We start from the raw sequence: 11,994 nt of genomic DNA, 5'->3' as shown, positions 1-11,994 counted from the left end.
GGGAGAGTCAATCACAAAAGATCCTCAAAGGGACTTTCTGGAAGTATATCCTACCGGCAAAGTAGGTCTAATCCATTCCAGGGGTCTTCAAAATTTTCCCGGTGGCCCATTGAGTTCTTTTGAGTCTGCAAACCAATACGAACCACCCATTCTTGGAGGGCAACCCAGCGTCTGTGTTCCCCATCTGCCCAGCCTTCACTGCAGACCCCCGGCTCTAGGGCTCTGGCCGGGCTGGAATTCGCTGATGGCTGATCTACTCCCATCCGGCCAACTCTACCATGTCCGCAGCAGAGGCTTATTTCCTAGAACTTGTTGCAACTTTACATTTCCCTTTTGACTATCTCACCATAATGCTTTTAAACCAAAAATACATTTAGCCTCCCTAGTGTGAAGGCTATAGGCTTATAATTTTTATCTTGAATCTTCTCACTTCCTCCTCTCTTCCATACGAAAATCTGCTCCTTGGAACCTCAAAAGTGGGTTTGAAGGTCATATATCAGCACTTCTACCCACCACTGGGTTTGAATTATGTCAGGAACCAGGGGTCCAGAGGACCAGGGTGTTTATTCCAAACTTTCGCCCACCTTTTGCCTCCAACACCTTGTCCTGGATGGATGAGTTCTGAGTCTCTCTGTACCTGAAGTCTTCGTTCATACAGTGGAATAAAAGTACCCGGTCCCTCCTGAGGAGAAAGAGGTGCCAGGTGCTCACATGCTTTGAGGTACTTAAAGGAAAGGTGTAGGCCACAAACCTTTATTGTCTTAGAGAGCGGGACCAGGTTGGGGGGTTCCATAGCCTTGGGGTCATTCTACAGCACTGAACTCTGCATGGACTGGAGAGATTTCCCCTTCATCTTCCCCAACCCAGTGGGAAGAACCCTTTGTAGGGTGACATCATTTATGGGACGTCATGAGATACAAAACGATCACAAAGTGGCAGTCACCCAGGGCCGCACTTAACCTTGCTGACTGTCGAGACAAGCGAGCCAGTCACCCCTCCGGAGCTGACGTACAATAGAATAGACCTAATGACTAAACAACAAAACGTCGAATTCAGAATAAAATTCCATCTGTTGGAGCACATTCCATGGGCTTTCTCTGCTCCTGCTTTCGCTGGTATCTGGCTTTCTGGTAGAAAACGACGATGACCACGGAGACAATACTTAGAAGAATGACGAGCAGCGTGAGCCAGAACGAGTACCCGTAGCTGTGGGTCGTTCCTCCATAGGCGGCTGCCGGATACAACGGGTACAGCGTCTGGGCCAGGTCTTCCGAGAGATGGTTGGATTGTGTGTTCCCCACGAACAGTATCATGGCCACGAAAACGAAGAAAGCTGGAAAGAAGATTTGGTCTCGTAAATTATATGGTGATACCTTTTTTAATGTCACTTTCTTTCGTAAAGGAACCTGTGCTCTGTGGGCACGTAGGGAATAGCTACACGGGGTTTACGGTCGTCTAGGCATTGGAATGCAAAGCACGTGTAAGACCTGAGCTAGATTCTAGGCACAAACCGCTAAAGACTGAGGGCAGCAACCGGCCAAGAGCAAACATATGGCTCAAGTCCGTGAGCAGGGGATGTGTGAAATGAACTTGAGAATGAGCAGACAGGAGAGTCAAGCTTTCTAGAGAGGACTGGATGGGTGACAAGGACTCGAAGGACAGAGCACTGCAAACAGAAGAGGCAGCCCACGCAAGATGCCGGGGGTGGGGTGGGCTGTGAGCTCAGAGGCCGTGGGACCCCAGGACAAGACCTGGCCCCTGAGGAGCCTCTCTGAGGGTCCTGAGCACTGACTACAGGGGAGGAGACCACCCTGGAGAGCCTCAGACGCTGGCTCAGAGCCTGGACGTTCATTCTGTTCACAGTGGAGTGTGGCGTTTAACCACACAAACTTGTGTGAGAAGAGAACTTGTTAATTGTCTAATTGTCTTCTCTTCCTTTTTTTAATTCTTCAGAATGTCCTCCCCTGGAGAGTGTGTCTTGGTAGTGACTTTGGACAGCCACCTTGGCCCAGCTGGAGAGCTCGGTTCTGGAGTCAGAGAGAGCCGGTTTCCACGGATCCAGCCACACGGCCCCCAGGACTTCTCTGGACCGTACCTCCCCTTCCAAAGGGGATCAGCCTGACCAAGGCAAAGGGCAGATTCAGGGTTGATAGGAATGGGGCTGGGTGGCAGTGGTCAGAGGGCATGGGGTGTTCTCTGAGCTGATGGAATGTTCCAAGACTGATGGAAGGGACGGTTGCCCATCTCTGAGAATATTTACCCACAACTGGAGAGATATGCTGGGGTCAACGTGTGGCCATCGCCCGCACCCGGAGACTTTCCCAATCCTCCAAAGGCCCTGACGTGAGGGCTTTTGTGTGAGGAGAACACTTGAACTGTCCTTGATGACAGATGTTCATGTTCAGGGTGATGGTTTTACTTCTCAATAATTTGGACATACAAAAGCCCCTTCCTCTGATGCTCTATGCATCTCACACTCCTTAATTATCCTTCATTATGCTCTTGTGAAATGTCTCATAAAAGGTTAGTCACAAAGGGGCAGGGTGAACACAGGGTTGCACACTTTTCCCTGCAGTGGGACGGGCTTGACTTTGATCTGATTCGGGAGCGGCCGCCGCTGACACTTGTCCTGAGCCCCTGCTGGAAGCGGCTGCCTCTCCCTGCTGCTTCTCTGGCTCCTTGGGACGGGGGATTTACAGAGGGATAAAGGGGCTCCTTGGTAGCAGGGGGAGCTCCCGAAGCCTCAGGACACTGTCACCTCTGCTTAACCCCAGAGAGACCACTGGGAAAATCAAGAGACAAGCACCAAAGGGAATCAGAGTGCTGACGGCGTGGGCCAAGATCCAGCCGTACCTGAAGCTGCCGCTGTCTTTAGCTGCTTAATTATATGAGCAAAAATTAAAATAATCTATTTTTAACCCTGGCAGAGTGCCGAGGAGTCTTGCCTTTGGTTTGACTGAGGTGAACTATAATCCTAGAAACAGCTTGGGGAGAGGAAGCCTGGCCTTCGGGGGAGGATGTCTGAGCTTGTGACCAAGTCCCTCAGCCTGACCCCTGGTGCGTCTGGGAGCTCAGAGGGCTCCACAGCACTGTTGTGACTGTCCCACCGCGGGTGCCCAGTGCACTGGGGATAGGGGCAGTTTGTTTGTTTTTACCACCAGGTAATAAAACCACAGGAAGAAAGGAAAGCGCAAGTCGTGTGTGGATGTGGCTAATCCAGCCCGACCCCACACCCTCAGGCGTAGGAGCCAGCGTGCAATGTGGCCAGACCTGCGGTCCCAGGTCCCACCGCTCGCCTGGATGAATGATTATGAATTGCACCCCTAGAAGTATCCCCCTTTGAGGAGTGAGTTGCACTGACTTTGCTTGATCCCTGCCACCTGGGGCTGGCTCTCGAATCTTCTCCACTGTTAGCTTCAAGAAGGCCAAGTGCTACCGGCCGGGCGCCCCTGCCCCAGGAACCAGATGTCCTCTTCTCCGGGGCCATACTGCGGACGACCACAGCACAGAGACCGGGGATCTCTTCCCACCACCTACCCTGGGCTTGTGCAAGGACGGCCTCTCACGGAAGGACCAGCTGCCCAGAGTTCTGGAGGCTTCCTGACACCTTAATGTCCAGACCACCTTTCCTGTGCTTGAAAGTTCCTGGCCTCTGTTAAAATGCGCTCCCTGGCCCGGACACAAAGCCACCTGCAGAGGCATTCCACAGCTGGGACAGGCTTCTTCACGTCCTTTCTCAAGATCAGGTTTTCGTGGTGGAGAACAGGAGAGAGCAGATCTCTGGCCGCCTGGCGAGGGCAGAGGCCTCCCACTCGGCCACACCTCTGGGCACTCACGGTCATTGCTGAGCCTCGCGACGCCCCAGGGACAGCCACACATACTGTGACCGAAGCTGGGGTCTGCTTCCCACCTGCGCTGCACCCCCACCCCAACCTTGACCAGTGCACGAATAGAGTAAGCTAGCCACACCCCACAGAGTCCCCCGGAGCTCACAGGTCACCCACAAGAAGGGTGTTGCCCCGGTTTCTCTAAATGACGTTCTTTGTGGCCCTCTGAGGGACAGTCATAGAGATGTGTCATGTTTGGATTTTAACCCACACTGACTGTTATTTGGAGGTGAGCAGAGTAATTATGTGTGCATGTATGCGTGCGTGTGCGTGTGTGTGCATGTGCATATGTGTGTATGTGGATGCATGCGTGTGTATGTGGGTGCATGTGTGTATATGTGTGTGTGCATGTGTGTATATGTGGGTGCATGTGTGCATGTGTATATGTGTGTGTGCGTGTGCGCACATGTGCGTGTGTGTGTGTGTGTACTTCCACATGCTATGTGCACCCTCATCTGGCATTAAGCACGCAGCAGGAGTTGCCAACAGTGAATGTCTCGTGGAGTTAGGAACATTGTGTTTAACTCCTTACAGTCCCATACTCAACAGCAGGAGCTGGTGTAATTATGTATTTTAACACCTAACACCCAGCCCGCATGCCACTGCCTGCCTCTCCACTAGGGCAGTTAAAACCATTTTATCTCCAAGATGCTTCATAAATGCTGTTGGTTTGCAAACATACACCCTGGCCCTGGCACACAACTTGGCAAGTACCAGGTCTGCGTAATCTCCATGGCTCCCCTGGGATCGTGTGCGTTCCCACGTGGGACCGAGCAGCAGAGGGACAGAGACCCAGAGGCCATGCCGGTCAGCAGTGGTGTCCCCGGGCATACTCACCACCAAGTCCACTCCCGGTGTACACACCCACGGGCCCCAAGAATGTCTGATAGGGGTTGCTGATGCTGTTGTAGAAGGTGAGCCCAGAGCTGAGCAGCGACGTGCACAGGCTGAGGACCAGGACCAGGATAACCACCAAATGCAGCGTTCTTTGCGAAGAATTGTTCAATTTCTCTAGAACTAAAGCAGTGTGTGGTAAGCAGGTAGCACAAAAAGCAGACACCAGTCCTAGACCCGAGGGCTACACCATGCCACCCTGGCAGTCCCCTGCCCTCTCTCCGCCTGGACACCGGGGGTAGGAATTGCAGGAGGCACCTCGCAGGTGTGTGGGGTGGGGGGACAGGAAGGGGCGGGAACTCGGGATACTCATTCCTCCTTGAATGTGCGTAACCACAGGACTTCGGGTAACTGACTCTCCACCCCAATTTTAGTTTCCCCAAGAAAAGAGGGTACCCTTCTTGATAAGCTGCGGCAGGGCTGGGCACCCCTCCTCTGCGCATTCCCGCCTCAGAGGTCTGCCAGCGGGCATCACCACTCTTCCTCGTGGGTGGTGTTCCTTTGCTCGGAGCACTGCTGTGCTTCCACTCCGGGACACTTACTGAAACCCTGTGACGGAGAGGATCTGGTAGACCCGGAGATTTCGGAGGTGAGCCCATTACACAGAAGGCCAAGAGGGGAGGGAGACAAAGATAGCCTTGGGGACAGGCAGATGACCGCTGTGTGTGCCACTGAGGTGTCGGCCACACTTCCCTCGTCACTTTCCTGGAGTCAGAGGACCTAGAGCCTGTGTGGCTCAAATGCAGAAGGTGACCCGTGGATAAGCGATCAGAATTCTTCCCAAGCTCAATTCCTCTGAGCTCAAACAACATTTTATAAAATGTGCCTATTTCTTAAGTGCAAAGGAGCCGCAGGCATGGATATGCACTTGTGCCAAACAGAACACAGATGCCCTGGGCCAGCAGCCGTGAGTTCCAGCTTTTGCGGTCCTCCTGTTTCTAACCACAACCAGCCGCCGTCCCTAGAGGATCAGAGAAGCATCAGCTTCCTCTGCTCGCTCCTGTGTTTATGACACGAGACGACCACACAGCAGAGGCACGTTGTCCCCCACACTTACCTGTAACCCCAGCCATGCCGTGTGTTTTAGGGCCATAGGATTGCCACCACGTTAAGTAAACCGTTGACCGCAACGATATACAGCAAGAGTAATCAGGGGAAAAGACATCAGACTTCACGGTAAGTGCAGGGAAGTCATGGGGAACTGTGAGACGTAAGAACCCGATGGGCGGGGGAGGACGGTAGGAGAAAGTAAAAGTCTTCTTCTTTCCATTCCTGTTCCCCAGGCCCCTGGGAGAGAGTGGGGAGCCCGTCCCCGCCTCACCGCAGAGCCGCTTTAAGGAACAGAAACCAGAAAGGCCAGGAAAGATGGCTTGTTCCAGGGCTCGGGGTTCCTTATGTCTCTCTCTCTGAACCCAAGTGCTCCAAAAAATGGGGTCCCTGGGGACTGGAGGGGCCCCCGGGACGTGGTGCGCACCAGGGGGGGAACTGCCAAGCTAGTGCCTGACGTGTGTCCTGGCAGCCGGGGGCCCTCTCTCTGCAAGGGTGGGCCTCTTCATGCCACGTGGCCTTCATCGTGTAAAAGCTCTTCGCTGGTGTCGTGTGGAAGTCATGAGTCACTGAGCTCGACTCCAGAAACCAACATTGCCCTGTATGTTAGCTAACTAAAACTTAAACAGAAAAATAAATAAATAAATAAATAAAATAAAAAACAACCCTGCCCACACAAATAAATAAATAACTAAATAAATAAATGCAAGCTCTTCACCGTGTCGGACCCACACGTGCATGTCTCCCATCTGCCCGGCGTCCTGCCGCTCGGTCGGGAGGAGTTCAGTGTCCCCTCGCGTGGCTCTGTCGCAGCCTCTCTCGTCACTGAAGGGAGGCATGAACCCCGGCGCGATTAACAGCCCGCATCTCCAGAATGCGCTTTGCGAGGCACGATTCCAAAGCTCCTGCCCACCTGTCCCTGGCTCTGTACACACTTGACTCTGACTCCCAGCCCCAAAACACGCGGGCCGGAGCGGCACAGCAAGCCCCGGCCCGGAGCGGATACCACCTGCCCCGGGGTCTCTCCCCTCTCCAGTTCTGAGCATCTAGATTGTTCATTCTGATTTTTATTTTTAACCGGCAGTACTCTAGAAGGGGGGGCAGATTTCCTGCCATGGGAGAGTGGACAGCGGGAGGCTACAGAAAGGGAACTGGTGGGAAGAGGAGAGGGCACCGAGACCTGCAGCCGCCCCCTGCCCACGTGGCCACGCCTCCCTGGGAACCGCCTGGGAGAACACAGAGGCCAGAAGAGGGTAGCGGCCAGCCCAGCACCGTGGGCCCAGTGACGTCACGGCCCTTGGCCGGAGAACATTTTGCTCCTCCGTGAGAGGCGGGCCTGGGAGCAAAGTTCAGCCCTCAGGAACCCAGCGGTGACTGGACTGTCACAACGTCTGCTAATGACCCCAGGCTGGCTGGGCCAAGTCCTCAGCAGGGCCCTGTGGGTTGCATCCCGGGGAAGAACTCTGAGCACGGAGTTCAACGAAAAATGTGCCCCGCCTGCCACTACCTATGGCCTGGGCGAGGAAGGCTGGGGTCCGACGGGCCACCTACCCTCTGGGGGACCGCGTGGGTTGGGCTGTTCGGAAGGCCCTGAGCTCAGGCTAAGACTCGCGCTCGTCGGCTGACCGTGGGGATGCCAGGGCGGGGCAGTTCTCTAACGGAGCACACGTCTGTCTCCCAACGGATGATGACCCCAGAGGAGGAGGAGGGAAAAACGGAAGCAGGACGCACCTGTCTGACGGTTTCCAACCCTCACCGTGAGGAAGGACTGCTTCCCTTGCCACTCATCCTGTTCCTTGCAGGCCACCAAGGGGGAAGGCTGAAGCTCTAATCAGAAATGTGCTGGGGACCAAATAAACTCTGGGTTTAGCCAATAAGAAATAATTTGGATACTTAACTAGAAAATAGACATTTTGGTGTGGGGAGAATGTCATCTCTGGCGTGCCCTGGAGAATATTTCTGCTCTGTACACTTACTAAAAGCTGTAAATGGATGTTTGTTTGCAAATGGTGAACATTCCACTTTTACAGAGTAGACCAGAAAGTGGCAATTAGGTTAGGCTTTGTTTTTGACTGTTGGTAAGACCTAACAGACACGATTTTTCAAAAGGGCATCCATTTGGAGCCTACTGACTCATACTTTTCTTTGTATTAATGCAACAATTTATCTTAATTTTAACTGCCGTCTTTTAAAATTCTTTTTCAGCATCTGAATTTCCTGCCACACAGGTATGACAGCTGTATCTCTCAGCCCCCTCCCAGCTCAGAACTCAGACAATGAAAGCTGGAAATTCAGGGCAAGTTAGCAAGAATGAAACAGAATAAAGCCGCCCTAGCATCTGACAGCTGCTCTCTGCCTACAAAATTAGCAAATACATTCCGTTCTTTCCCCCCTTCCTTTTCAGGGCCAAGCGTTGGAATCAGGAAAACCACCTCACAATTGGAACTAATTGCCTGGCTTCTAGCAACCTCAGGAAAGAGGCCATGTCTCCCGCAGCTGGGAGGCAGAAGATGTGCTGGGTGCGGTGCTTAGAGTATGGAAATGGGTCATCTGGACATCGGGCTTTCTGTGCCTGGAGATTTAACCCTTCAGGAGCCGCTTGCCGCAGGGTCTTCCTAGCTCTGGTCTTCCATCAGTCCTCAGACCTTGAGGGAAAGCCGGTGGCTTTGCTGGTGGGTGGGAAAATTGCCTTCCCCTTCTCAAACATCTGGTCATCAGGGAGCCTGACCTGGTGGAATCCTCCACCCATGGACCCCAGTACACCCCTGAGAAGCTGAGCGTTTGAGGTCTTCCAAGAAGTCCCAGGTGGCATGCCCAGCCTCTGGGAAATTTATCTGGGTTCCGTCACGGAGAAGGAGGGCGAGCGCATTTTCTGCCCTGTTAAACTCCATCACCCAGCGTGGTCATGTCTCTGGGGACTGTGGATAAGGTGCTCCTCCTCGGAAAAGTATAACGCGTATGGGGGGGGGTGGTGAGTAGGGATACTAAGGAAGAAATAAGCCTCTTTTGTTTGTCTCCTTGCAATTAACTGATTTTTGCAACAGATTTACTATTCTAATTATTATTATTATTATTATTTGTCTTGGGCCAATAGTGCAATTTTGAGAACAAACAGGGTAGGCGGAGAAAAGAGACTGGTGGGTGGGGTGGGCAGGCAGACTGGGCGAAACTCCCCCCTTGCAGCCATAGCGACCTCCACTGTCTGATTTAACTGAGGGGGGGGCTTTCTTTAGATTACGGTGATTCACATAATGTAATAAAAAACTATTAAAAAAAAATAAGGAAGCTATGGTGAGTTCACCAAGCCCAGGAGCCATGGGCAGTTCCTCCTCGCAGTGTCCCAGCCCCTCCGTTATGGAACAGCTGCTCGGGGGAAATGTTTTGGACTGAAATTCAATATCCAGGACTTTTGGAGTAGCGAAAACAAAGTGTTTACTGGTGGACACAGGGGATGTAACTTTTTATCTGGATATTAGACAAACCGAGAGGCCGCCAGATGAAGCTAGTAGATCTCCTGGTCAGGCTGAGCTGGCCACATAACCTGGTCACATATGGGAGAGTTTCCTTGCCAGGTCTGATGGGTTACCTTCCCCACCGGTGGACCTATTGGCGGCTGGATTCTCTTGGAGTGTTGAAATCAGCCTCGGTCACTTGATACTGTGCTGTCATCTCAAAATCTACAGCCAAAATTGGCACAACGTCCTAAGTCCTATTCAGAAATAGAGGAGAACTTTGCGATATTCACGCCTCTTTGGAGATTTTCATAGTGACCTCATCCTGGGCAAGAAGCTGGTATGTTAACGTCTTAAATGGAAACCTTAATGCATCATTGCTGAGGAAAGAAATGGCATTTATACAGATTTTATTTTGCTGCCAACAATTGGTTTCTGATCGGAGATGAGCCCCATGCGGTCCCAAGAAACCACCAGGGCAGCAGCTGGACCTCAGCCTCTGGTTCTGCTCTTCAGGGAAAACATCCATGGGTCTGCAGCAGCTGAACCCCAGGACACACGGGGCTCTAGTTCTGACTTTCCCCTGTCCTAGAGAACAGTTAACAAATGTTCCTCATCCAGTGACTGCTAAAACCCTCAGCAGTGAACATCCCCTCGGCTCTGCGGAGCCCTGAGCAGAGATCAGCCAAAGCAGGTTGGGGTGCACCCTGTCTGATTGGGGGCGCAGCTTATCTTCTGGATGATGGGCAGTGACTTCGGAGAGCTGACCGTGGCTCTGAGGTGACAAAGAATAAAAGTAGGGAGCCAGGCAAAGCAAATGCAAATAGTGTGCCTTATTCACGCTGCCATATGGCGTCACTTGGCCCTGCGCCCTCAGGGTTGTTCTAGGCTACGCCTCTCCCTGCGATCTCCACGCCATCCCACTCACTGTCCCCCACCCCCCCAGGGCTTGAGAGCCAGGCTCAGACCTTCCCTGGCCTCCCCGAGCTTTGCTGATACAGGTCACCAGGGCTCTCCCTGAAGCCACGTATCTCAGATGGGAACCAACTTGTTCCAACCAGACAGCATGAAAATTGAAAACTTCACCGGCTGTTATCTCATAGTTAAATTTTTTTCCAGTGTGTCTGGAGGCTCAGGAACTAGTACACATTCTGGTTTTGCAAATGCTCTTCACATACTGAATGTGCGACTGCGTGGTTGAAAGTCTCCGTTTCGGGGTGCAGCAAGGGGAGTCTGCCTCGATTTCCCGAGGATCCGCGGCACAGCCTGGAGGAGGCGTGTACCGTTACTGTGAGTTACCGCGCGGCTGGAGGAGATGCTGCTTTTGCTGATGTCTAGGAGACAGTTTTCATAACTTGGACGTACACCTATGTTGCGCAGGGTTTAAGGCTCAAACTCAAACCGAATACGACATTTTATATGTGGTAGGAAATGATGCACATTTACGAGACGGCGGGAAATGGCTGAGTCATGGCTGATAATGCCTGTCTACCCGTACACAACGCTGCTCAGTGCAGAGTCCATCCCAGGGGCTAAATAATGGGCAAATGTTGCCTTTAGGGGCACCTGGGGGGCTCGGTCAGTTAATCGTCTGTCTTCGGCTCAGGTCACGGTCCCGGAGTCTTGGGATCAAGCCCCGCGTCAGTCTCCCTGTTTGGCAGGGAGATCTGGTTCTCCTTCTGCCCCTCACCTGGCTCGTGCTCTCTCTCTCTCTCTCACACATAAATAAATAAAATCTTAAAAATAAATAAAAATCTGCAGTCAGTACACCTAAAAATACTGTTCCTACTATCCTCCTATGTTGGATACCATATTCCTGCTAATTATTTTCTTGTCAGTAAACTTGGGAATGCTGCTTCAACAGAGCGTCTGCCAGAATTATTTAGACTGCGGTGCTAACAGACACAACCAGAACAGAGGAAGCTAAAAGAATAATGTGGGTGAATTTTCAAAATTAAAATATATGTTCATATTAATTAAATCAACTCAAGTATATGTTCATATCTGTAAGCCATCTCAGAGCCTACGAGGACCTCATTGATTAGAGGAGCTGCAATTTGGCCCAGACAGAGGACGACACGAGTCTTACCCAGTTAACGCACTCTCGCTGTACCCACGCAAATTAAGTTCTCATTTACCTCCAAAGCCCTTCTTTGACTCCTCAAGTCCATGACTGAATTCCTGATGACCGTTCCCACGGAAGAGTCCGTAGACGATAACGAGACTGCCGTTCGAAGACGAGTCGCTGACGGCGATTCTGCTGCTGACCCATTCTTGGGTCCCAAGCATAGCGCAGACTACGATGAACGCCCCGAAGCTTGTGAGAAAGCTCGATAAGAACGTCAGGGTCTTCTTCGTTGTAGGCATCTTCTCAGGAAAGGAGGGGTCCTCTGGTAAACAAAGAAAGCAACGATCTTTTTGTATTATGTTTGGACCTTATCATTTGGAGTCCAGTATTTAGAAATGGAGTCGAATGGAGTGAACGCTTCTTGTAAAATATAAAAGCTGGTTCTTCAGGGGACACAATGCCCCAAGGAACATTGGACTATGAATATGGTCATAAAGATTTACAGTGGCTGAACTTTGGTCTGGAGCTAGGGGTTGCCGTGGTGACAGCCAACCAGCAGAAACAAGAGGCAGGCGCGGTATTCCTAGGGACTTCCTCGATCACACAATTAATTTATAACTCTATGTCACGTTCCTGCGAAGCACAC

At 52.0% G+C, this 11,994-nt stretch overlaps 1 protein-coding gene across 1 annotated transcript; it reads right to left on the bottom strand.

The window, feature by feature from the left end:
- Window positions 1-1,052: 1,052 nt before the first annotated feature.
- Window positions 1,053-11,647, bottom strand: CLRN3 (clarin 3; the record flags this gene model as incomplete). The annotated part of the gene is made up of 3 exons (XM_080823329.1): window positions 1,053-1,333; window positions 4,725-4,904; window positions 11,419-11,647. 3 exons carry the CDS (start codon window positions 11,645-11,647, stop codon window positions 1,053-1,055), a joined length of 690 nt encoding a protein of 229 aa, XP_080679455.1.
- Between the last annotated feature and the right edge of the window lie 347 nt (window positions 11,648-11,994).

Source organism: Martes martes (assembly GCF_963455335.1).
Source record: "Martes martes genome assembly, chromosome: 14".
Classification (NCBI taxonomy): Eukaryota; Metazoa; Chordata; class Mammalia; order Carnivora; family Mustelidae; genus Martes; species Martes martes.
This window is presented reverse-complemented; position numbering and strand designations above follow the sequence as displayed.